Raw genomic sequence first — 21859 nt, 5'->3', positions numbered from 1 at the left:
GTGTAGCTACAGAAGCAGCATTTTATTGGGGGATTTGATGTGAAGTAATAGGAATGCAGTTGCACCATCTAGTGGTGTAGAGGTTGTACTCAAATGGGCGGCAGGTAGCTTAGTGGTTAAGAGCATTGTGCCAGTAACCGAAAGGTCGCTGGTTCTAATCCCCGAGCCGACTAGGTGAAAAATCATGTGCCCTTGAGCAAGGCACTTAACCCTAATTGCTCCTGTAAGTCGCTCTGGATAAGAGCGTCTGCTAAATGACTAAAATATATAATAACAAAAACAAAGAATAAATAAATAAACATTATTTGTAAACTGTAAATTTGGTATCAGGTCCATTTACATTAAATTTTTTAAGTGATGCATAATTTAAAAAATATTTTCAAGAAGAATAAATCAGATTTAAACTTTTATTTACAATGTTTTTTTGCTGGTTGTAAACCTTAAAAAGATTTGCATTGATAAAAATGAATGTGAATTTTTAAAAAACATTCTTTAAATATAAATGACTAAGGGGAAAAAAAGGAGAACAGTTTTGTTTGGCCATCACATAGCTACATGAACAATAATATTAACTTCTACACAAAGGACATTTCTCATCTGCTTCACACAAAAATAGGTTAAACCATGGAGAACTGTTTCATGGTGTTGCTTGCCGTGAAATTATACTGCAGCTCACAAAGAACCAATTGAAGGACAACAAAATGTGAGTGTCAGAGGGGAATCATTCACATTTAAGAAAAAGTAGGTCGATTCAAAAACAAAAAGCACTGGGACAGTTTGGAGGTACACAAAATTCATAAACATTGTTTCAGGACAACATACAGCACCATCTGCAAGAAGTGGGGAAGAATTGCACTTAATCATTTTCTCTACAGCCATTGAAAGCAGATCCGTGTAAAAGTACACCTTTTACACCTTGCAATGACATTTCTTTCCACCAATGAGGCTTGAAGCTCAATGAACTTGAGACAGGATGAACTGCTAGTGAAAATGACTGGGCAATATAGAATTTGCAATGATTCTATGTTCCACTGAATTTATAGGTTGAGATTTTGAATTCTCAAACATTGAGAAAATGTACAGACTGACAACTGTGTACTACAGATATGTAAGCTCTGAAGAAATTCAAAAGTCCAGATTTGTGGAAGATGTATGTTGATTAAATTTCCAATATCCTCGCCCACGTGGAAATTCAGTAAGAGTAATGTATATGCCTATTATATGATGGTCCGACCGCATTCTGTCCCCTATCAACACTTTTTTTTTTTTACTTTTGGTGCCAACGAGAATGAGATAAGAAAGATGTATGTTTAAGCTGGTTCATTTAGGTCATATTGGCCATTGTTTCACTAAAATGGCTTCCCAACACACTAGATACGTTTGGGGACATTTAAAATGAAGTTGCAAAAAAAGTTGCAAAAATGCACCATATCAGTTTTGATATCACCCATGCACCAATGTGGCTTAAAAGTTAAATGAACATTTAAAAAAAGACAAATAAAAATACATGTAAAGCCGTACAATTTTCATAATTCCCCGAAATAGTACACAGTGTCTGTTCAAGCTTTGATGTTCCGTTTACAATCCATATCAGAAGAGATACTTTCGACATGTGTCAGATCCACACCTGCACTCCACCCGAATCCGCTTTTTGGGAGAGCTTGGGAGTCCCACTAAACTGAAATTTGAGTCCATCCTTGTGCTCTCCGCATCGACTGGATCAACTGCAATGACAATGTCAAGAGTCAAATTCAGCCAAGACAACACATCTGAGATATGCGTTATGGTTGGCTCACCTGCACCACATAATTGTCAAACTGTTTAACAAGCCAAATATGAAAACTGTTTTGCCCAAGCAAAAGTGAAAAGCTAAACGAAGTTTAATGTTGAAATGTCCAGTGCTCATTGATTCCATTGAGTTATACAATTTCAATGTGTTACTGTAGTACAAAAAAACAGTTGGGTTTTCCCAATTGCACGTGCCTACCTAGCCCTGAAAGGACTGAGTGTAGGTAATGACACATTTGGTGCCCACTCCCACCTATATAGTTAGTCAATGTAGCAAGCAAGTTACCTGCAATGCCCACTAGCAGTGATGGGTGATGACAAAATGACAGAGCCCATTCATTTTCAATGAGCCAGGTGAAATGTGCAAAGCGATGAGAGCGATGCAAGAAATTTGAGAAAGCTGAACTCCAGCGATATTGCGGCACGATTACCAATAGAGGCTCACGATAGCTTCCAGCCGAGGTTGTATTGGGTGTTGATAAATTCACTACCTATCATACTGTGGGCTTGTTACTCAAAAGAAACACCCACATGGTGATCAACTGTTGGAAAATCAAGTGACTTGTTGCTTTCAGTTGATATTAGTAACAGTAGCTGTATTATCTACCTTTAAACTGTCATGTTGTGGTCATGCTAGTAGAGCCGGGACAATACCAGAATTGCAATACTCATTAGTATCGTGGCAAGTAAACAAAACACGAAGCAGTTACCTTCTTTAGGAAAACAGCTCTAATGTTGGAAACAAACATGTTGGTCATCCAGAGTTATATTTACTTAGTTTCCAAGATATAGCATACTATATTTTACATACAGCAGGTTTTTAAAGGACCAAAGCAATTGGTCTGCTTAGTGTTTTAATTTTTGCCATGGAAAAAATATCTCGATACTAGTATCGTCACAGACCTACATGTTAGGCAGTGAGACTTCACACTTACCTTGCATCTTATAGTCAAAAGTGAGCTCTTCTCCTGCCCTGATGGGGCGTGTTGAAAATAAAGCTATCCTCGGGAGCCTCTCATCCAGGTTGTCTATAAACACGTTGTATACTTGCAGGTTGGGGTTGCACTGCAAAACAGAGACGACACAACTTAAAAGGTCAATACTTTAAGGTCAAATCACATCTACAGCAATTCATGGTAGATTTCAGAATAGCCTACTACTTATAATACATTCATAAACACTATTCTATTCAGATTTCCATACAATTGAGAACACATTTGGTGCACTTCATGTTCTGTTTGAGGAAGCATATTACAGTGCAATACTATAACATCCTTGGGTTGAACCGCTTCCATTCTGCGGTGTCTACGATGCGACTGCTTTCACTTGCACCTAGAATACCAAAATATACTACTACCGAAAGGTATGCCTCTTGTTTTTGAAAGGTGAACATATATGATAATGTGCCACTCACACTATGGTTGACAAAGTGGGAGATGTTGCCATGGTGAGCGGCATCCACCGTATAAACGTCCTCCACATAGTCCAGGTCAAACAGGTAGGTGGCGCCCTGCCGGTCGTACAGGTGTCCTCTCTTCTCCGCCTCATCCGATGTGATGATCTGACAGACAGACGCACACACCACTTCAGAAACTGTTCACAAACACCCGGAATAGAAGCACAGCGCTAGTATTTGTTAAAGTAAGGCTAGAAACGCTGACGCAGACACATACAACATTTGTCTAATGTTCTTTGTCCATTACTCTAATCCAATGTAAACATTTTCATGACAGAATAGCTCATCCTGGTAAATGTAGTTGACATGATGGGCCAATACATTTAACCTAAAGTATTGGCAAATACTTTATACTACTTACCTCTCCAACGTACTCCATGACAAAGGTGTTCTTTTTGATGTGCTGTAGTGCGCGCACGCCCCAGCCTCGGCCATTCTCAGTCTTGAAGATGCACAGGTCGAATGGAATGCCCTTCTGGACCACTCGGTTGGGGCAGTCAGGCCCGCAGCTGCAGCGGGTGTTACACTCGTAGATGGGCTCCCCGGCCCGCACTCGCACCTGGCCCTTGTCAGTGTAGGCCAGGCGGTGAAGGGAGGCCCCGGGGCAGCAGCCTCCGACCGGATCACTGAAACAGTCCTTACACTCACAGCCAACGGCCATCTCATTGAGCACGATGCCCTCGCCCACCTTGTAGGTGTTGATGTAAGTGAAGTCCCTGGGCGGGCCATCCAAGTCCACCTCGTTCAGGACAAAGATGCGGCCTGGGTGGTTGCGCGTCTTGTTCAGGTCGGCCTCCCAGCGCTGGAGCCTCTGGCGGAGTTTGGCTTTCTGCACCAGGATCCAGGCCACGTCCTTGTCCAGCCGCTTGGGGCAGGTGGTCCGTCTCTTTTGCCGCCTCATTTCACGCTCCATGTCCTCGTGGAACTGCGTCATCAGCTTCTTGCACTTGAGATTTTTGCGGGGCTCCCAGGTGTTGGCCGACTCAGGGTATCCCTTCCATTTGACAAGGTACAACTCTTGCTCCTGACAGATGACAAGAGGACACATGCCACAAAATAATTATATTGAACATGGTACATTTTACAGTGAGGTCCAAAAGTATTTAGACAGTGACACTTTTGTTGTTTTGGCTCTGTACTGCAGCACTTTGGATTTGAAAAGATACAATGACTATGAGGTTAAAAGTGCGGACTGTCAGCTTTAATAGAAATGAATGGTAAATAATGTATTGTGTCATTTTGGAGCCACTTTTATTGTAAATAAGAATACTATGTGTTTCAAAACACTTCTACATTAATGAATGAATCGTTAATAATGATGAGTGAGAAAGTTATAGGGATAAATATCATACCCCCCAAAATGCTAACCTCTCCTGTTATTGGTAATTGTGAGAGGTTAGCATGTATTGGGGGTATGACCTTCGTGGCTCCAACTTTCTCACTCATTATTCACAATTCATTCAGGATTATCCGTAATCATGGTAGCATCCACATGAATGTGGAAGTGTTCAGAAACATATTCTATTCTTATTTACAATAAAAGTGACTCCAAAATGGCACTACAATATTTACCATTCATTTCTATTGGGCACAAAATAATCTGAAATCAAAACAAACTGCACATGCATCCTACAAGTTTGTCGAGTCACAAGCTTGTTGTAGTCATTGCATGCTAAGAATATGGGCCCAAATACTAAACTTTTGACTACTTTAATACACAAGTGAATTTGTCCAAACACTTTTGGTTTTCTAAAATGGGGGGACTATGTACAAAAAGTGCTGTAATTTGAAAATGGGTCACCCGATATGGATCAAAATACCCTCAAATTAAAGCTGACAGTGACAGTGTGCACTCTTTTCTAATCCAAAGTGCTGGAGACAGTACAGAGCCAAAACAAAACAAAAAAATTCCAAATCATTTGGATCTCACTGTATGTATGTTAAATATATTCCCACCAGACGGGGGTTCAAATTGCATTTCTAAGTGCTTTTGCACTGACCGCTTCCCCCAAGTAGCAAACAGTTGGTCACACACCTCTAGCTGTAACTGCTGACAAATCTCTCATCTCATATCTCAGTGTCCATATGAAACCAAAAGTTAAAGGAACCACACCAACTGATAGTTGCAATGCTTGAGATAACTCTACGGAGGACTTGTCCCAGCCTTCATAGTACCATTGCGACTTCATTCACTCACCTTAGACTTCTTGTAGTCACAGAGGTACTCAACCTCATAGTCATCGATGTTATGCTTGTTCACCTGTAGTTCTTTACAGTGGAGCCTTTCCTGGCGGCAGACAGCCTGCAGATCGTCCAAAGACAGCTTGCAGGATATGCTGCAACCTGCAATGTTGTAATTGTAGCCACCATGTTTAGCTAGCTAGTTAGTTAATAGCTGCCAACTACGTTAGGTTTAAAAGGCAACAAATAAACGAGACATAATTAAATATTCAGCTTGAACATATTCTTATTTGTTCTAATTTGGAATTGTGCAGGCTACATTTTTACTAATTCTAACGGGTTCTGTGAAACGCTTGCAGCCACTGTCAGACAATTCTAGCTAGCTAGCTAGCTAGCTACTCAACGAGGTCTGTGTTTTGGCGCGTTATGAAGTTCTCTGTTGTTTGCAAGTACCTAGGGCTGTCTGAAAACCGCGCCGATTTTCCTCGATTGACGCTTTATAGTGCCACGCAGTTTACAATTAGTTATTTGGCTAGTATAGTTACTAGCTATTCCATATCCGTATGCATTCTTTTAGATTTTAAAACGTTACCGTTAGCCGATACAATTTCTTTTTTAAAAGACCACACAATCGAAGTGCGCAGATAGAACTGCCTACTCAACGTCATTGCTCTTGCTTTAACATGGCTAAATATTCCATGACAAGCGTGAATTAAAGGTCGCGGAATTAAGCGTAACATTTTATAAGTTCAAACAGCCTCAATAACCTAAAAACACAACAAATATACACGTATTAACTTCCCACCCTCCTTACCGTTCAAATCTTCCGCCATGTTTTCCGCACCGCCAAAATTGAACAATCCTTCGATTGGGGGAAAGACTTTCGAGGAAGCAGCTGTTCCATGCTGTTGATTGGATGGAGCATATTCTAGCGGTATTTCTATTGGAGCAGAAAACCCTTTGCGACTGTTGCAAGGTATGGAAACAGAATAATAAGCATATTCTCACTCTAATGTTCAGATAATATTGGGGGAAAAATTAATGTATATCCTTATTTATTAATTAAACCATTGGAATAATGTGTATCACTAGAGGGCACAGTAGACACATTGTTTCAAAACGTGGCTCTTACTACATGCCTGGGGGAGTTACAGTCAGTGTAAAGTACTACTTAAGTAGTTTTTTGGGGTATCTTTACTTTACTATTTATATTTTTGACAACTTTTACTTCACTACATTCCTAAAGAAAATGATGTACTTTTTACTCCATACATTTTCCCTGACACCCCAATGTACTCCTTACATTTTGAATGCTTAGCAGGACATAAAATTGTCCAATTCGCACACTTATCAAGAGAACATCCCTGGTCATCCCTACTGCCTCTGATCTGGCGGACTCACTAAACACAAATGCTTTGTTTTTAAATTATGTCTGAGTGTTGGAGTGTGACCCTGGCTATCCGTAAATAAAAAAAACAAGAAAATTGTGCCGTCTGGTTTGCTTAATATAAGGAATCTTTAATTATTCGTACTTTTACATTTGATACTTAAGTATATTTTAGCAACTACATTTACTTTTGATACTTAAGTATATTTAAAACCAAATACTTTTAGACTTTTACTCAAGTAGTATTTTACTGGGTGACTTTCACTTTTACTTGAATCATTTTCTATTAAGGCAAATTTACTTTTACTCAAGTATGAGAATTTAGTACTTTTTCCACCACTGGTTACAGTAGCCAGCGTAAACTACTTCATATTTGTTTTACATTATAGTTTACAATATGAGACCTACACTACATGGCCAAAAGTATGTGGACAGCTGCACATCAACCATCTCATTCCAAAATCATGGGCATTAATATGGAGTTGGTCCCCCCTTTGCTGCTATAACAGCCTCCACTCTTCTGGGAAGGCTTTCCACTAGATGTTGGAACATTGCTGCGGGGACTTGCTTCCATTCAGCCACAAGAGCATTCGTGAGGTCGGGCACTGATGTTGGGCGATTAGGCCTGGCTCACAGTTGGCGTTCCAATTCATCCCAAAGGTGTTCGATGGGGTTGAGGTCAGGGCTCTGTGCAGGCCAGTCAAGTTCTTCCACACCGATCTCGACAAACCATTTCTGTATGGACCTCACTTTGTGCATGGGGGCATTGTCATGCTGAAACAGGAAAGGGCCTTCCCCAAACTGTTGCCACAAAATTGGAAGCACAGAATCGTCTAGAATGTCATTGTATGCTGTAGCGTTAAGATTTCCCTTCACTGGAACTAAGGGGCCTAGCCCGAACCATGAAAAACAGCCCCTGACCATTATTCCTCATCCACCAAACTTTACAGTTGGCACTATGCATTGGGGCAGGTAGCGTTCTCCTGGCATCCGCCAAACCCAGATTCATCCATTGGACTGCCATATGGTGAAGCGTGATTCATCACTCCAGAGAACACGTTTCCACTGCTCCAGAGTCCAATGGCGGCAAGCTTTACACCACTCCAGCCGACGCTTGGCATTGCACATGGGGATCTTAGGCTTGTGTGCAGCTGCTCGGCCATGGAAACCCATTTCATGAAGCTCCCGACAAACAGTTGTTGTGCTGACGTTGCTTCCAGAGGCAGTTTGGAACTCGGTAGTGAGGACAGACGATTTTTACGCGATACGCGCTTCAGCACTTGCCGGTCCAGTTCTGTGAGCTTGTGTGGCCTACCACTTCGCTGCTGTGCCGTTGTTGCTCCTAGACGTTTCCACTTCACAATAACAGCACTTACAGTTGACCGGGGCAGCTCTAGCAGGGCAGAAATTTGACAAACTGACTTGTTGGAAAGGTGACATCCTATGATGGTGTCACGTTGAAAGTCACTGAGCTCTTCAGTATGGCCATTCTACTGCCAATGTTTGTCTATGGAGATTGCATGGCTATGTCCACATACTTTTGTATATATAGTGTATCTTTGGTATCAAGGCACTTCAGAGGGAAGGCTAGGCCAGAGGCGTACTATGTATGTGGAGTGAGAAGCTCATAGGGAGCCAATATCATCTACCCCATGGGGCACTTATGATAACAGATTATATTAGTGTTTACTTTGAATTGAACATTACATGAAATATCAAACTTCAAAGGTTTATTGTATGTTTTGAGAGACGGCATGAGAGACGCAGAGACCGATTAATACATCTGCAATATTTGTGCAATAGGCTTTTAAAAAAGGAGTTTATTGGCTTTTTGAGATAACATAGCAAAACAAAATGTACAGAGTTTAAAAATTAGGAAAACACTATGGGTAGGAATAAATTATAGCCTATCACACCGGTAGCTACCATCTTCATTCAGCTAAGGGATAGATAGAATGGATAGATCCAGGGTCTCAGACAATTTACGCAAAAAGGAACAAACTGGTTAAGGTAGTACCTCAAGCGGTGTGGTGTGTTTCTTCCATTTTCTGGAGGTGACCCCTATGTTGTCTTCCCGTCAGGAGAATCCAGGACAGTCCATTCCATATTGTCATACAACAGTAACATCCCTAGTCTCCACAACGTTGATGTCAGCGTTGACAGTCAGTTTGGGCATCTCCAAAATGCCACTTTCATCAGTTACGTTCTCTGGCCTCACCGTCTCTTGACGTCTGGGTTGAAGAGGGAAAGGGAAGCGATCCAAAGCGGCGTGTTCGATCTTACAGAGGCTGTCCTCACTGCTGTCACTATTACAGTCGGGATTGGAGACTCCGGTGCCGCCCCAGCCAGGCCAGGGGTTCTCCCTGAGTGGCACCACGTCTTCAGTCTGAACCGCCTTCTCCACCAGCATGCCTCTGGGGGGCCTCTCCTCCAGCCCAAAGCCCTCCTCTAGACTAGGCTCCACTTTACGGAAAGTGTGGCGGGCAAAGAGGCATATGCAGAACATCTCCACAATCACAGAGTAGTGGTAAATTACTGAGACAGGAAGATAATAAAAGATAAGAGGTTACCACCAATGTCACATTGATAATTTCATAATCAACATTTATCTCCACTGTTACAATATTGACATGGAGATGATATTGGGAGGGAGATGTATGGGGGAGGACTTCCATCACAATGCACTTACGCTGGGAACGCATGAGAACAGAGAAGGGAGGGGTGCAGGGCACCACCTCCAGGGCCCCCATGGTCTCCAGGATTCCACTCTGAAGGCCACACAGCACCAACACTACAATGATACAGACAAACTTGGCCCTCAGCCCATAGCCAGGCAAGGCCTTTTTGGTGGCCTTGTAAAACAGCAGGTGGCCATAGAAGGACAAGAAGGTAGACACGCCTATGATGGCATTCATGTACATATTGGGATTGGCAGAATCCATCTGTGAAAAATGGCATGGATATGGTAAGAAAATTGCTAATAGTAGCATCTACTTGTATAATTAAGTAATTGACTTATTAACCAGGGACTCATTTGGTTAAATTTAGGACAAAAATAAATAGGTTACAATGCAAATATGTCTTGCGATATATGAGTGCCACTCACATCTCCATAGTCATACTGCTCATCTGTCCAGAGGACCAGAGTGACAAAGAACAGGATGGTTCTGACCACAGACAGTTGTAGCACAGCAGCCATCATCCATCCCAGGTTGGTCCTATGGAGGGAGAGAGGTAGTGGGGCAGGGTGATTACGGCAATATATAGTGTATTTATCATTATCGCGACACAGGCGATTATGGCGATATGTTGTGCATTTATCAGTATTGCGATATGGAGTCATTACAGCAATATATTGTTTATCTATCATTCTCGCGATGCGGCAATATCTTATGAATCTATCATTATCACGATATGGATGTGCACACTGAGGAGGACACCCAGTTATAAAGTACCTGTTGATGGCTATCATAGGGAGGCAGCAGCAGCAGCAACATGGGAACGGATCCGGAGACACCTGCTCTCCAGCTAAGATCTCCAGCATGCGGGCCTTTCCCCCAAAGAAGTCTGTGATGAGCCCCATAAACTTTAGCAGAGTGATGGAGTGGTACCTTCAGAGAGAGAATGACAAATGGAGAGATAAGTTTTACTGATGGAAGTTTTAGCCCAGAATGATGTGAATAATGTTTCCATGTTTAAGTTAGTACACAAACAAAGTGATGGTCAAGAGGTTGTACTCGATACTTACAGAGAAGCTATGAAGTTACACAGTGAGGAGGAGCGAGGAACGTACAGCGCAATGATTGAGGTTAAGCCAAAGACCTGACCAAAAGAGAATGAGTGAAGTTAGTAGCAACAATGACAAAAAGTACAAATACCTATCCGAAAACAATTTAAATGTATGGCAAAAAGGAGAGGTCCCTTTACCGGGTACATGCCCAGTATCCACAGGTAGAGGCACCGGCGTCTGGAGTAGGGCACGTGACGCAGGAAGAAGCCCACCTCTTCTAGGAACAGGGCCAGCATGATCACAGCGAACCCGGCAGGAATGAGAAACAGCCATAGCTCATCCTTGATCACTGAGGACAAGCGCACAACACAAGGACTTGTGGTGGGACACATCCTATCCAACACATACAGTTCCCAGAAAACAACACTAGAGATTACATTAACAGAAACACTGGTGACACACTGGTGTGAGGTAAGTCTCAGGTGGAAATGCCCCAACACATTAGCAGGGTTGGCGTAGCAGCGAATGGCTCAGTTAGCATCACTCAGAATCGAAGACGGCAAACACCAATATTGCACATAGACAAAGCATTGAAAAAGCATTGTGCAGTTTTTGGCAAGCACGGACATCTACCACACAGAACCTGATGTGTCAGATCCAATGACTGTACAAAAAAAGTCATCTCTGGCCAGTCAATAACATCTGCCATACAGTTCATGTGAATGCATAAATGCTGGTCTTACCACTGAAGAACTCCCAGGACAGTGGGATCTCTGCTCCTAACCAGCTGCAGTTACCTCCTCTCCTCATCCTCTCAGAGAGCACAGTTCCCACTAACAAACACCACAAACCCTAGACGTATTGTGAATAGGACAGAATCTAGAGTAGGCCTTCTGTAAAACCAGATATCCGTCAAATTTAAGGAGGGACAATTACATTTGAACCAACTGACCTGGTATAGAAAGACTGATGTAATAAAGGACGAGACTTTGTTTTTCTATTCTCCGAGGACGGTCACTTGGCGAGTGTCTTGTCAGTTCCGTGTTGAGATTGCGTCCTGTTGTCTGAACGATGCTTTCCCGATAGCAGTGATTAATGATTGACTAAACACAGGTAAGAAAGGTAAGCTGACAGATGGGGAGCCAAGTCCACTTTGGAATGTGTCAACTTGTGTTGTCTCTGAACCGATCATGAGGGGGCTCTAAACAAGCTGGGTGGTGAAAATAAGCTAACAAATTGTTTTAAAATGGTCATACCATGTATCACTTAGCTATTTGATTTTGAATTTTAGGACCCCTGTAGGTATCAAAACAATTATTTTAAATTATTTGATAAAATATTTAATTTGGGCTGTACTACTATAGCCCATAGAAATGCTTTGAATAACACATTCATAAATGGAAAAAGACAGTAAAAAAAAATCATAAGGAATAAGTGTCTCTAGGAGATACAGTATCAGAAAGCTCAGGAAATATTTTTGTTTTTGGGACACATATTTAACACCTTTATTTTGTTGGCACAAAATTGTTAGCTACATACTTCCATTCATTACATACTTCCATTCATTTTTTAAACTGGTACCGGGTTACCTTCAGACGAGTCCTGTTGTTGTTGTGGGGGTTGTAGAGCAAAATGGAAATACCATGGTGTTCGTGAGTCAATAATGGGGTCATATCAGTGGAGAACGGCTCATAATAATGGCCGGAACGTAGCAAATGGAATGGCATCAAACACCAGGAAACCATGTGTTTGATGCATTTGATACCATTCCACTGATTCCGCTCGTCATTACCACGAGCCTGTTCTCCCTAATTAAGGTGCCATCAACCTACAGACGTTTTTGTGAGAAGATCGATTTTCAGATGTCTCCTGGTCTGACAAACAGCACTGTAGCTCTGCCACTTTCCACCGCAGATGCGGAAGGCCGACATAGGTGGGTGGATCCAGTGGATTGAGATGCAGCCCATGCAAAAAATCCCATGCAGATATCTTTCCCTTAATACTGACAGATTTTGATGGGGATTTTTGTATTATGTTAATTAGGTTGATGCTTGTAATAAGCATAATACTCTTAAATGGTTAAGATTAACTACACTGAAGTCAACATGTAAAGTGTTGTGCTGGGGACAATAAAAGGCCACTCTAAAATGTGCAGTTTTGTCACATAACACGATGCCACAGATGTCTCAAGTTTTGAGGGAGAACGCAATTGGCATGCTGACTGCAGGAATGTCAACCAGAGCTGTTGCCAGAGAAATTAATGTTAATTTCTCTACCATAAATCGCCTCCAACGACACCTCCAACAACATTCCAACGGCCACAGTCAACAGCCTGATCAACTCTATGTGCAGGAGATGTGTCACACTGCATGAGGCAAATGGTCACACCAGATACTGACTGGTTTTCTGATCCACGCCCCTACCTTTTTTCTTTAAAGGTATCTGTGACCAACAGATGCATATCTGTATTCCCAGTCATGTGAAATCCATAGATTAGGGCCTAATGAATGTATTTCAACTGTATTTCAACTGACTGATTTCCTTATATGAACTGTTAAAAAATTGAAATTATTGCGTTTATATTTTTGTTCAGTAACCATTGTTTTGATCTGCCATTCTAAATAGTATAATTTGCTGCAAAATACAGTACAATCCTTCAACTTGTTGAATAAATAATGTAACTACTAGGGTGTGCTTCACCTCTCATCAACAAATAAACCCTTCATTTATTAGTGTCTAAGTAGTGCCACAGAACTAGAAAAACATGCCTTTAATAGAGAAACAGACACACATACAGAAGTAGAAAAAAAGTACCTCCATCGAGAACATCATGTATTATATAACATCAATGGTCTAACATAATAAATTCACATAAGGCCCCAGGTTAACACATGCTTGTATGAACACAGGATAAGCTAGCCCATGGCCCAGTCTTAGCCCTGGGGCTAAGAACAATGCAGTGTGAGAAGGCCTATAGTGCTACTGATATAAACAGAAACATAAATATTCATAATGATTGTGTGTGATCAAACTCCAAAAGACCTGAAGATGAACAGTAGCCTATACAGAAGCCACTGATAAATCTTCAGCCTACCTCTGGTTCTCAATCTCAACAGTGTGATGCATCATAGCAAAGAACGTGTGTGACTGGTTCGTTAGTGTTTACCACAACAAACAAATACAGAAAGACCCTGGTAAACAATGCAGCATTCTTCCAGTCATGATGGAGTGGGACAATCGTCCTGGCCCTGCACTTCGCTATTCCGTGTCCACTAAGTCTGCACCCATACCAGACCTCACTAGGTAAGATGGCCCACCTGTGAGCTAAGGGTTCTTTTTGGACCAGGCTATTGTCTTCTGTTCAGTACAGACCTTCGTCCAATGAGATCACTGAATGAGGCGGTAGAAGAGCCAGCAGCCGAACACCAGCCAGTGGCTGGCCCAGCTCAACTCTGACCACTTCTGAATGGTGTGGTTGGCCACATAACCCTGAGAAGGAGGACAATGGTGACTAAATGTGTATAAGTAATACGTTCATATAGACCACTGTTTAATTCTTATGTTCTCCATTAACTTGGCCCCAGCCAGCAGTAGCAGGTCATTGGTGGGCCTTACCTCCTCTGCAGCCAAGTTGTCTACTTCAGCGTCAAACAGGGAGCCCAGGTATGTCAGGTGGAAGATGGCCATGGCACTGAAGGCCAGGTTGATGCCATACACCCACAGCTCCTATGAGAGAGGCACAGATCATTCACTACACTGGGGATGTGTTCTGAATCCCAAACCTCCTCCCCGCAATGTGCACTAGCTAGCTCACTCCCCCACATGGACCCATTCAATGTGCAATTAACAATATGGTCTCTTATGGAAAGCACCTTCAAAATATGATATACAAATATGAGTGTAAACATTCCTGGATGCGACAAGCATGTACCTTCTTCTGCTGATGATGGCAATTGTTGGGACACTGTTTGGACAGGATACAGGCACTAAAGATGGCTGCCAGCCTCTTCCTCAGAACTGACAGAGGATGACAAGACAATAAGGTGATGTCAATGCACAACCAGTACAACCTTTGAAACAATACTCACATGACACAAGTGAGCATGTGAATGAGAAAAGCAGATAGGAGAGGTAACTTCACCATGTTCTACGTAGGTGATGAAGCCCAGAGACAGCAGCACGGCCCCAAGATGGAAGCTGAGGCCCTGGAGAAAACAAAATGGTGGATTCGTTTCACAACATAGGAAGCTGATCAACCAACTCTTCACTTTGGCCTCAGCCAGAGTCCAGATTTTTAAAATCAGATCAAATCTTACTAAAGCAGAAAACAGTATTAAAGTGCGATGGTGAGTGACCTTTTCTGAATCATCACGTAAGATGTCTTCACTGAGTTGGTTGACTCATACTCACATGTAGCAGGGCACTGGCTGTGTAAGTCACAATGATGGATGAAAATGTGCCAAGTTTCAAAGCACTTTTGAAAACATCTATAACAAAATGGGGGAAAGAGACAGTAATCAGTTGACATTTTAATGTCAAAAAAAAAAAACTGTTGGTTAAACACTGCCCATAGTTCTAACATTTCTGTCTAATCTGTTTATAGTAAATTGAAGGTGTAATGATGCTTACATGTGTTGAGCCAGCGAGACATGGGGATGTTCCAGGAGGTCACCACCAGCACCATGGACCTGGGCAACTCCACATTCAGAGGCTTAACCACTTTCAGATCCCTAAAAACACATATGCACATGCGCGCGCACACACACACATTATTTTCACTTATCTTACCTAGACATATATTACAATAGGTACATAGCCACTGTGTTACTATGCTATCAAAATACTGCAATAATAAACATACAGTTGAAGTCGGAAGTTTACATACACTTAGGTTGGAGTCATTAAAACTCGTTTTTCAACCACTCCACAAATGTCTTGTTAACAAACTATAGTTTTGGCAAGTCGGTTAGGACATCTACTTGGTGCATGACACAAGTAATTTTCCCAGCAATTGTTTACAGACAGAGTATTTCACTTAATCACAATTCCAGTGGGTCAGAAGTTTACATACACTAAGTTGACTGTGCCTTTAAACAGCTTGGAAAATTCCAGAAAATGATGCATGGCTATAGAAGCTTCTGATAGGCTAATTGACATCATTTGAGTCAATTGGAGGTGTACCTGTGGATGTATTTCAAGGCCTACCTTCAAACTCAGTGCCTCTTTGCTTGACATCATGAGAAAATCAAAATAAATCAGCCAATACCTCAGAAAAACTATTGTAGACCTCCACAAGTCTGGTTCATCCTTGGGAGCAATTTCCAAACGCCTGAAGGTACCACGTTCATCTGTACAAACAATAGTATGCAAGTATAAACACCATGGGACCACGCAGCTGTCCTACCGCTCAGGAAGGAGATGCGTTCTGTCTCCTAGAGATGAACGTACTTTGGTGCAAAAAGTGCAAATTAATCCCAGAACAACAGCAAAGGACCTTGTGAAGATGCTGGAGGAAACAGGTACAAAAGTATCTATATCCACAGTAAAACAAGTCCTATATCGACATAACCTGAAAGGCCGCTCAGCAAGGAAGAAGCCACTGCTCCAAAACCGCCATAAAAAAGCCAGACTACGGTTTGCAATTGCACATGGGGACAAAGATCGTACTTTTTGGAGAAATGTCCTCTGGTCTGATGACAACAAAAATAGAACTGTTTGCCCATAATGACCATCGTTATGTTTGGAGGAAAAAGGGGGACGCTTGCAAGCCGAAGAACACCATCCCAACCGTGAAGCACGGGGGTGGCAGCATCATGCTGTGGGGGTGCTTTGCTGCAGGAGGGACTGGTGCACTTCACAAAATAGATGGCATCATGAGGAAGGAAAATTATGTGGATATACTGAAGCAACATCTCAAGACATCAGTCAGGAAGTTAAAGCTTGGTCGCAAATGGGTCTTCCAAATGGACAATGACCCCAAGCATACTTCCAAAGTTGTGGCAAAATGGCTTAAGGACAACAAAGTCAAGGTATTGGAGTGGCCATCACAAAGCCCTGACCTCAATCCTATAGAAAATGTGTGCGCAGAACTGAAAAAGCGTGTGCGAGCAAGGAGGCCTACAAACCTGACTCAGTTACACCAGCTCTTTCAGGAGGAATGGGACAAAATTCACCCAACTTATTGTGGGAAGCTTGTGGAAGGCTACCTGAAACATTTGACCCAAGTTAAACAATTTAAAGGCAATGCTACCAAATACTAATTGAGTGTATGTAAACTTCTGACCCACTGGGAATGTGATGAAAGAAATAAAAGCTGAAATAAATAATTCTCTCTACTATTATTCTTAAAATAAAGTGGTGATCCTAACTGACCTAAGACAGGGAATTTTTACTAGGATTAAATGTCAGGAATTGTGAAAAACTGAGTTTAAATGTATTTGGCTAAGGTGTATGTGAACTTCCGATTTCAACTGTACACTTAACCTAAAGGCAAATATATGAAATATGTGTACCACAACTGATTGAACCATAGATCGTATGAATTGAACTCACCATTTGACATTGTCCTTGTCTTCAGTGAAACCTGCTCCTGCCAGCACAGTAGTACTTTCGCTAAGGTGGCCCACAAAGTAGTTACTGAAGTGGAAGGATACAGCATTCTCATACGCGTGGAGCCACCTGCACACAGGGAAAATAGACAAGATAGCTCTAAGATACTGTTTATAGCCTTTCTTCATTCAGCAATAATGCTAGGAATAGCATTATGCACTGACGCCATCTTGAAGAGTTAACTATTGCTTCTACACATGATTGTCTGAAAAACTTTGTTTGATGTTCTTCATCACAATAACCCTTAACTTGCTTATGTGCCTCTTGGAAGCAGAGAAATATAAATAAATGGAAATCACTAAAATAAAGTTATTGTACATTCACATATCAAAATAGCAATGACATTGGAATGACCAAGGAATTGCTCAGTGAAACGTGCACTCACGTGTGCAGTCCTCTGCTCCCGTGGATTGGAATGAAGTAAGGGAAGAGGTATGGGGCGATGCAGTTGGATATCACCAAGCACACCTGGCATTTCACCCAGCTGACTGAAAACTTCTGGAGCCAGGACCAACTCTGGGGGACAGAGAAGTTAAAAAAGGACAGATTTTAGCAGGCATTTTGACTTAAAGCAGCTAAAGTATGTTGATCTAACTGCAGTGAAAAGAGGTGTAAACTTTGCACCAGCGCAAACACTTAGTAAATCTGGACCAATATGTTATAGACCTATATGTCAAATGTAAATTCAGATACTATCCAGGCATCTATTCAGCTTTCTTTCAACAAGTTGACTGAGAAGACATTATTTTTGCAAAACAGTAGCACATCTCTTCAGCTGTGGCTTACCAGTTTACGGCTCTCAATGGCCTCTTTGTAGCTTGAGTAGCTAATCCAGGGCCCAAAGATGACAGTGCCCACAAAGAAAATGTAGCCTATGAACTCCAGAGGGTTGGGCACAGCGAGCACAGTGCCTCTGTCCAGGTCAAAGGCCAGAGAAATGGCCTTCATGGCCACCACCATCTGAGAACCTGGGGAAGTGGGGATGATAGGCAAAGCACGCACAGTGGTTCCTTCACTAAGGTCTCGAATACAATGCAACAGGAGGATGTCTGTGTCTGAATCTATAAAATCATGCATATGTCTCATACTGCCTTGCCATCCAATCATTCACATCTGTGCAGGACATTTACCTCTCATTTTATGCCAGGTCACTGTGTCAATCATATGCAGCTCTCTGGAGATAAAAAATGTGAAGAAAACAGTTAAGTGGAGCAACAATGTTTATGATACAGCATTAGCTATAGATGGAGTTCATTAATTTCATTCATTACCCCATGAGTAGATAGATGAGGATAGTGGCAGAGAGGAAGATTCCTCGGCTGCTGGAGTGGCGGTTGAGGAACAGGACAGTGTAGCAGAGCATACTGAGCATTAACACCCACACCATGGACTGCTCAAAGAACAGGTAGAGGGCATATAGACCCGCTGCCACTGAGCCCAGGTGTTTCACAGACGACGAGCGACCTACTGGAGGACAGGAAACACTAAATACCAGGCTGGCACCACCAAAGGCCGCCTTTGTAGGAATTGGGGTGCTTTTGTAGGCCTCTGTAAGGTAATACTGAGTTCTTTATCTGTCATCATTACATATGTCCCACACACTGTGGATGGTGTCATGGCAAAGTATAAATTACATGAAGTTTGGCACATCCTGTGTTATCCCCATTTTATAATGTTATTGGTCAAGTGTTCAAGTGGACTCACCCAGCCTACAGAGGAGTCGACAGAGCAGGCAGAGGAGCAGCAGCTGCCAGACCTGTTCCACTCCCTGCTGGGCCGTAGGGAGAACACAGCTCTCCCCTAGCTCCTGGAAGAACTCTATCCTACTGAACTCCATGGTGTAGCCTCAACTCTGCCTAGCTCTCACTGGAGTGGAGAAACATGAACATAATGTAGCTGTATGCGACTGATAAATGTTAAAAGGCACAATGTATAAGATTTCCTACTGTTCAATTGTCAGTGTAATTTCAATTAATGCCCTGGCTTTCTTGAGTATAACTTATTATATATTATGAGCTTGGTACAACGGCCCACAATAGGTTGTAATCATGTATTACCGGTACTCCATGATTTTGTGTTGTCAATAATCAGTGTTGGGGAGTAGTGAACTACATGTAGTTCAACAAGTAATTTAATAAGAATGTGCAGTAGCTTGGTGGTAGTTGAACTAAATTCAAATCTTGGTAGTGTTTGCAGTAGTGAACTTTTTTTTGCCATAGTGGTGAAGCTAACTATACTCTACTTGTTTTGCAAAAAGAAAAGATGGGTGAAGTAGGCAATAATGTTATTTCTTTTTCAGCATCAGACCTGCCTAATTCTCACTTGAAACAATTTGAGTGTCTAAATCTGACTTTTTGTGTTTAATGGGCTAACTTCTTCCAGTGTGAAGTAATTGGTAGCAAGCTTGGTAAACTATATTTTCAGAGTAGTTTCCCCAACACTGTCAATAATGTAAAATGTTTGAGTAAATGTCCAAGCTCCGTTACAAAAGTGGCTGGGTCAAACTGTTGAAATAAAATAAAGAATCCTCTAAAACATTGTAATTTTTAACGAGGTTTTGTCCTGTTATGTTATGGCAGTGGCTGCTAGTTTAAGGCGGGGTTGGCAAAAATAGCAAACTTGCCTGTCGCTCGAGACAATGGTGCAAGGCAGAGGCAGCAAGAGTGCAACATATTGAAAGGATAGCTAGCTAGCTTGAAGAGTATTTGTGCCAACTCTCGATGTCTGGACGAAAGTTTAAGAAACGCCAACCTTAGCTAGCTAACTTTAAACTTGAATGAGTTGTTCGCTATCATGCAGCTAACATTGCTGGCTAGCTAATAAAGCAAGCAGACGTAATGAAACACTAGCTAACTCGCTAGCCATCCAGAGCTCACCTGAAATAGTTTTCACTTGTCTGATTCGTGTCCTACTCGTCCTGTGCCAATATCCGCGTCCACTCGTCTCCTACTGAAAATTAAGTTATTTCAGAATACATATCTTCAAAACATGTTTTGGAATGGGAAATCTCGTGCATACCTTAAAAGACATTCGTATTTCGACTCTTCATAATAATTTACACTGGCTACATTGTCCACCAGGGGACAGTGTGTCACCAATGACAGAACAGCAATATTGTATATTTTATTTTGGGAAGACTATGACCACATCCAATTTGGGAAGAATATGACCACATCCAATTCTCTGAACTCTCGCTCTCGCTCTCTCTCTTTCTCTCTGTGTTTGCATACTGAATGCAAACTGAATCAAAATGCTATATTCCAAATGATCAAGCTGTTGTTGTATAAACCTTATGTAGGTGTTGAGAGGTTTAAAATGCAAGTAACACTTTGAACAGGGATTGGATTTCATGCTTTGCCATGGTAACACATTGTGTGTGAACTGCCATTTTTGTGATTTTGCTCACTGAGAAAACTCATGGCCCCCTGCTGTAATAGTGCAAATGTGAAAAACACAGTTGCTCTGATAACAGAATTACACTGGCATGAATAATATCCCAACTTGCATCAGCACCCAAACCTTTGAACCTAATTTCAACCAAAACAGCGCAATATTCTTCATGACAAGGCTGCTCAACCCGTGAGCTTTGAACTGCCACTTTTGTCGGACTAATGTATGTAACATTTTACCTGTACGTACCATACCCACAGCACTGACAGTCTTTCCAGAAACTATATATTTTAAATGTGTAGATTTTATTGTGTCGATGCGATGGATAATTATTGTGTATTGTGTATTAATGAAAATGTTACATTTGTTTCAAATAATTCATCCTTAGCTGCTATTGATACCTTGTCATGTCGCCTTATTGAAATAAAACCACTCTTTCTTAACTCACACTTTTCCCTTCATGACAGATTATGAGATGTATTTGCATGAAATAGCCTATTCTATTCAATTGTACACCATCAACCTAAAAAACAATGAAAACCGATCCTCTTCTTCTCTCTACTTCCTCTTTCCCTCTCGCTCTGCTTATTCTAGGAGCATATGTCACCAAGACTGGGCAGTGCTCTACTAATAAGAGGCTCCTATTGTGTCAGTTTTCTTTTTTCAGTGCAGTAGTAGTGGTTGTTATAATTTTGTTGGTGGGGGAATGGTGCAAGGCTTGCTGTGCTGGCAGAAGGTTTTTATTGGACTCTTAATGAGTTTAAGGGTCGGCTCTTTAGACCCACTGCTTTGCACATGTTTGTTTGTTCTGCGTTGAGAACAGTCAGGCCCTGAAGAGGTCCACATTTCACCTTCTATCCCCTTTCCCGGCGATTGAAATTTGTCAGTGAGCGGTAAGAGAGAACATTGACATGAAACCTTGTCATGAATACTTTAAATTCACACAGATGCACATGTATACATTCAATATATACTGATATAATAATATGTATTTAAGCCTGTTGTTCATGCAGTATGTAAAAATGATAAGCAGACATTTTTTTTATTATTAGGTTTGTTTCATTGAGTTGCTCTATGTTGGCAGTGTCTCCCTCACCCCTAGGGAGAGAGGCACGTGTGGCACATTCAACTCCAGTAAATAATCAAACAGCCCTTTCATTCTCTTAAAGAGGTCAGCCCTTTTCCAACACCTGCTCCCACTGGAGGAGAAAGAGAAGCCTCTCCGGGGTGGCGACCTATGTTACCATGTACCTCCGTGAGGTCAGGGGTCAAAGAGTGACCTGTGTAGCTGCCCATCGTGACACTGCTTCTCTGGGAG

General features: G+C 41.8%; 3 protein-coding genes across 6 annotated transcripts; all 3 read right to left on the bottom strand.

Annotated features, from left to right (window-relative positions):
* Window positions 1-1227: 1227 nt before the first annotated feature.
* LOC121545532 (histone-lysine N-methyltransferase SUV39H1) lies at window positions 1228-6307 on the bottom strand. The gene is made up of 6 exons (XM_041856127.1): window positions 6240-6307; window positions 5442-5587; window positions 3606-4268; window positions 3203-3349; window positions 2724-2853; window positions 1228-1724 (listed from the first exon to the last, which is right to left on the bottom strand). The coding sequence occupies exons 1-6, from the start codon at window positions 6256-6258 to the stop codon at window positions 1591-1593; spliced, it is 1239 nt and encodes a 412-aa protein (XP_041712061.1). The 5' UTR covers window positions 6259-6307; the 3' UTR covers window positions 1228-1590.
* A 2319-nt stretch (window positions 6308-8626) lies between these two features.
* Window positions 8627-11819, bottom strand: si:dkey-16n15.6 (organic solute transporter subunit alpha). Its single transcript, XM_041857810.1, has 7 exons — window positions 11286-11819; window positions 10740-10891; window positions 10561-10634; window positions 10268-10423; window positions 9919-10030; window positions 9502-9754; window positions 8627-9347 (listed from the first exon to the last, which is right to left on the bottom strand). Exons 1-7 carry the CDS (start codon window positions 11350-11352, stop codon window positions 8923-8925), a joined length of 1239 nt encoding a protein of 412 aa, XP_041713744.1. The 5' UTR covers window positions 11353-11819; the 3' UTR covers window positions 8627-8922.
* Window positions 11820-13297: 1478 nt separating this feature from the next.
* LOC121545530 (protein-serine O-palmitoleoyltransferase porcupine) lies at window positions 13298-20242 on the bottom strand. Of its 4 annotated transcripts, none has more exons than XM_041856124.1 (14): window positions 20170-20242; window positions 20028-20100; window positions 18856-19017; window positions 18423-18618; window positions 18282-18325; window positions 17938-18119; window positions 17537-17667; window positions 17095-17220; window positions 15172-15272; window positions 14953-15029; window positions 14684-14747; window positions 14474-14559; window positions 14158-14268; window positions 13298-14031 (listed from the first exon to the last, which is right to left on the bottom strand). In XM_041856124.1, exons 3-14 carry the CDS (start codon window positions 18986-18988, stop codon window positions 13930-13932), a joined length of 1353 nt encoding a protein of 450 aa, XP_041712058.1. In that variant the 5' UTR covers window positions 18989-19017; window positions 20028-20100; window positions 20170-20242; the 3' UTR covers window positions 13298-13929. The 4 variants fall into 4 exon arrangements, with proteins under 4 accessions (XP_041712058.1, XP_041712059.1, XP_041712057.1 ...); XM_041856125.1 differs by having other exon boundaries at window positions 20028-20097; window positions 20170-20233; XM_041856123.1 differs by having other exon boundaries at window positions 20028-20218.
* Between the last annotated feature and the right edge of the window lie 1617 nt (window positions 20243-21859).

Source organism: Coregonus clupeaformis, chromosome 30 (genome assembly GCF_020615455.1).
Source record: "Coregonus clupeaformis isolate EN_2021a chromosome 30, ASM2061545v1, whole genome shotgun sequence".
In the NCBI taxonomy this organism is placed as follows: Eukaryota; Metazoa; Chordata; class Actinopteri; order Salmoniformes; family Salmonidae; genus Coregonus; species Coregonus clupeaformis.
This window is presented reverse-complemented; position numbering and strand designations above follow the sequence as displayed.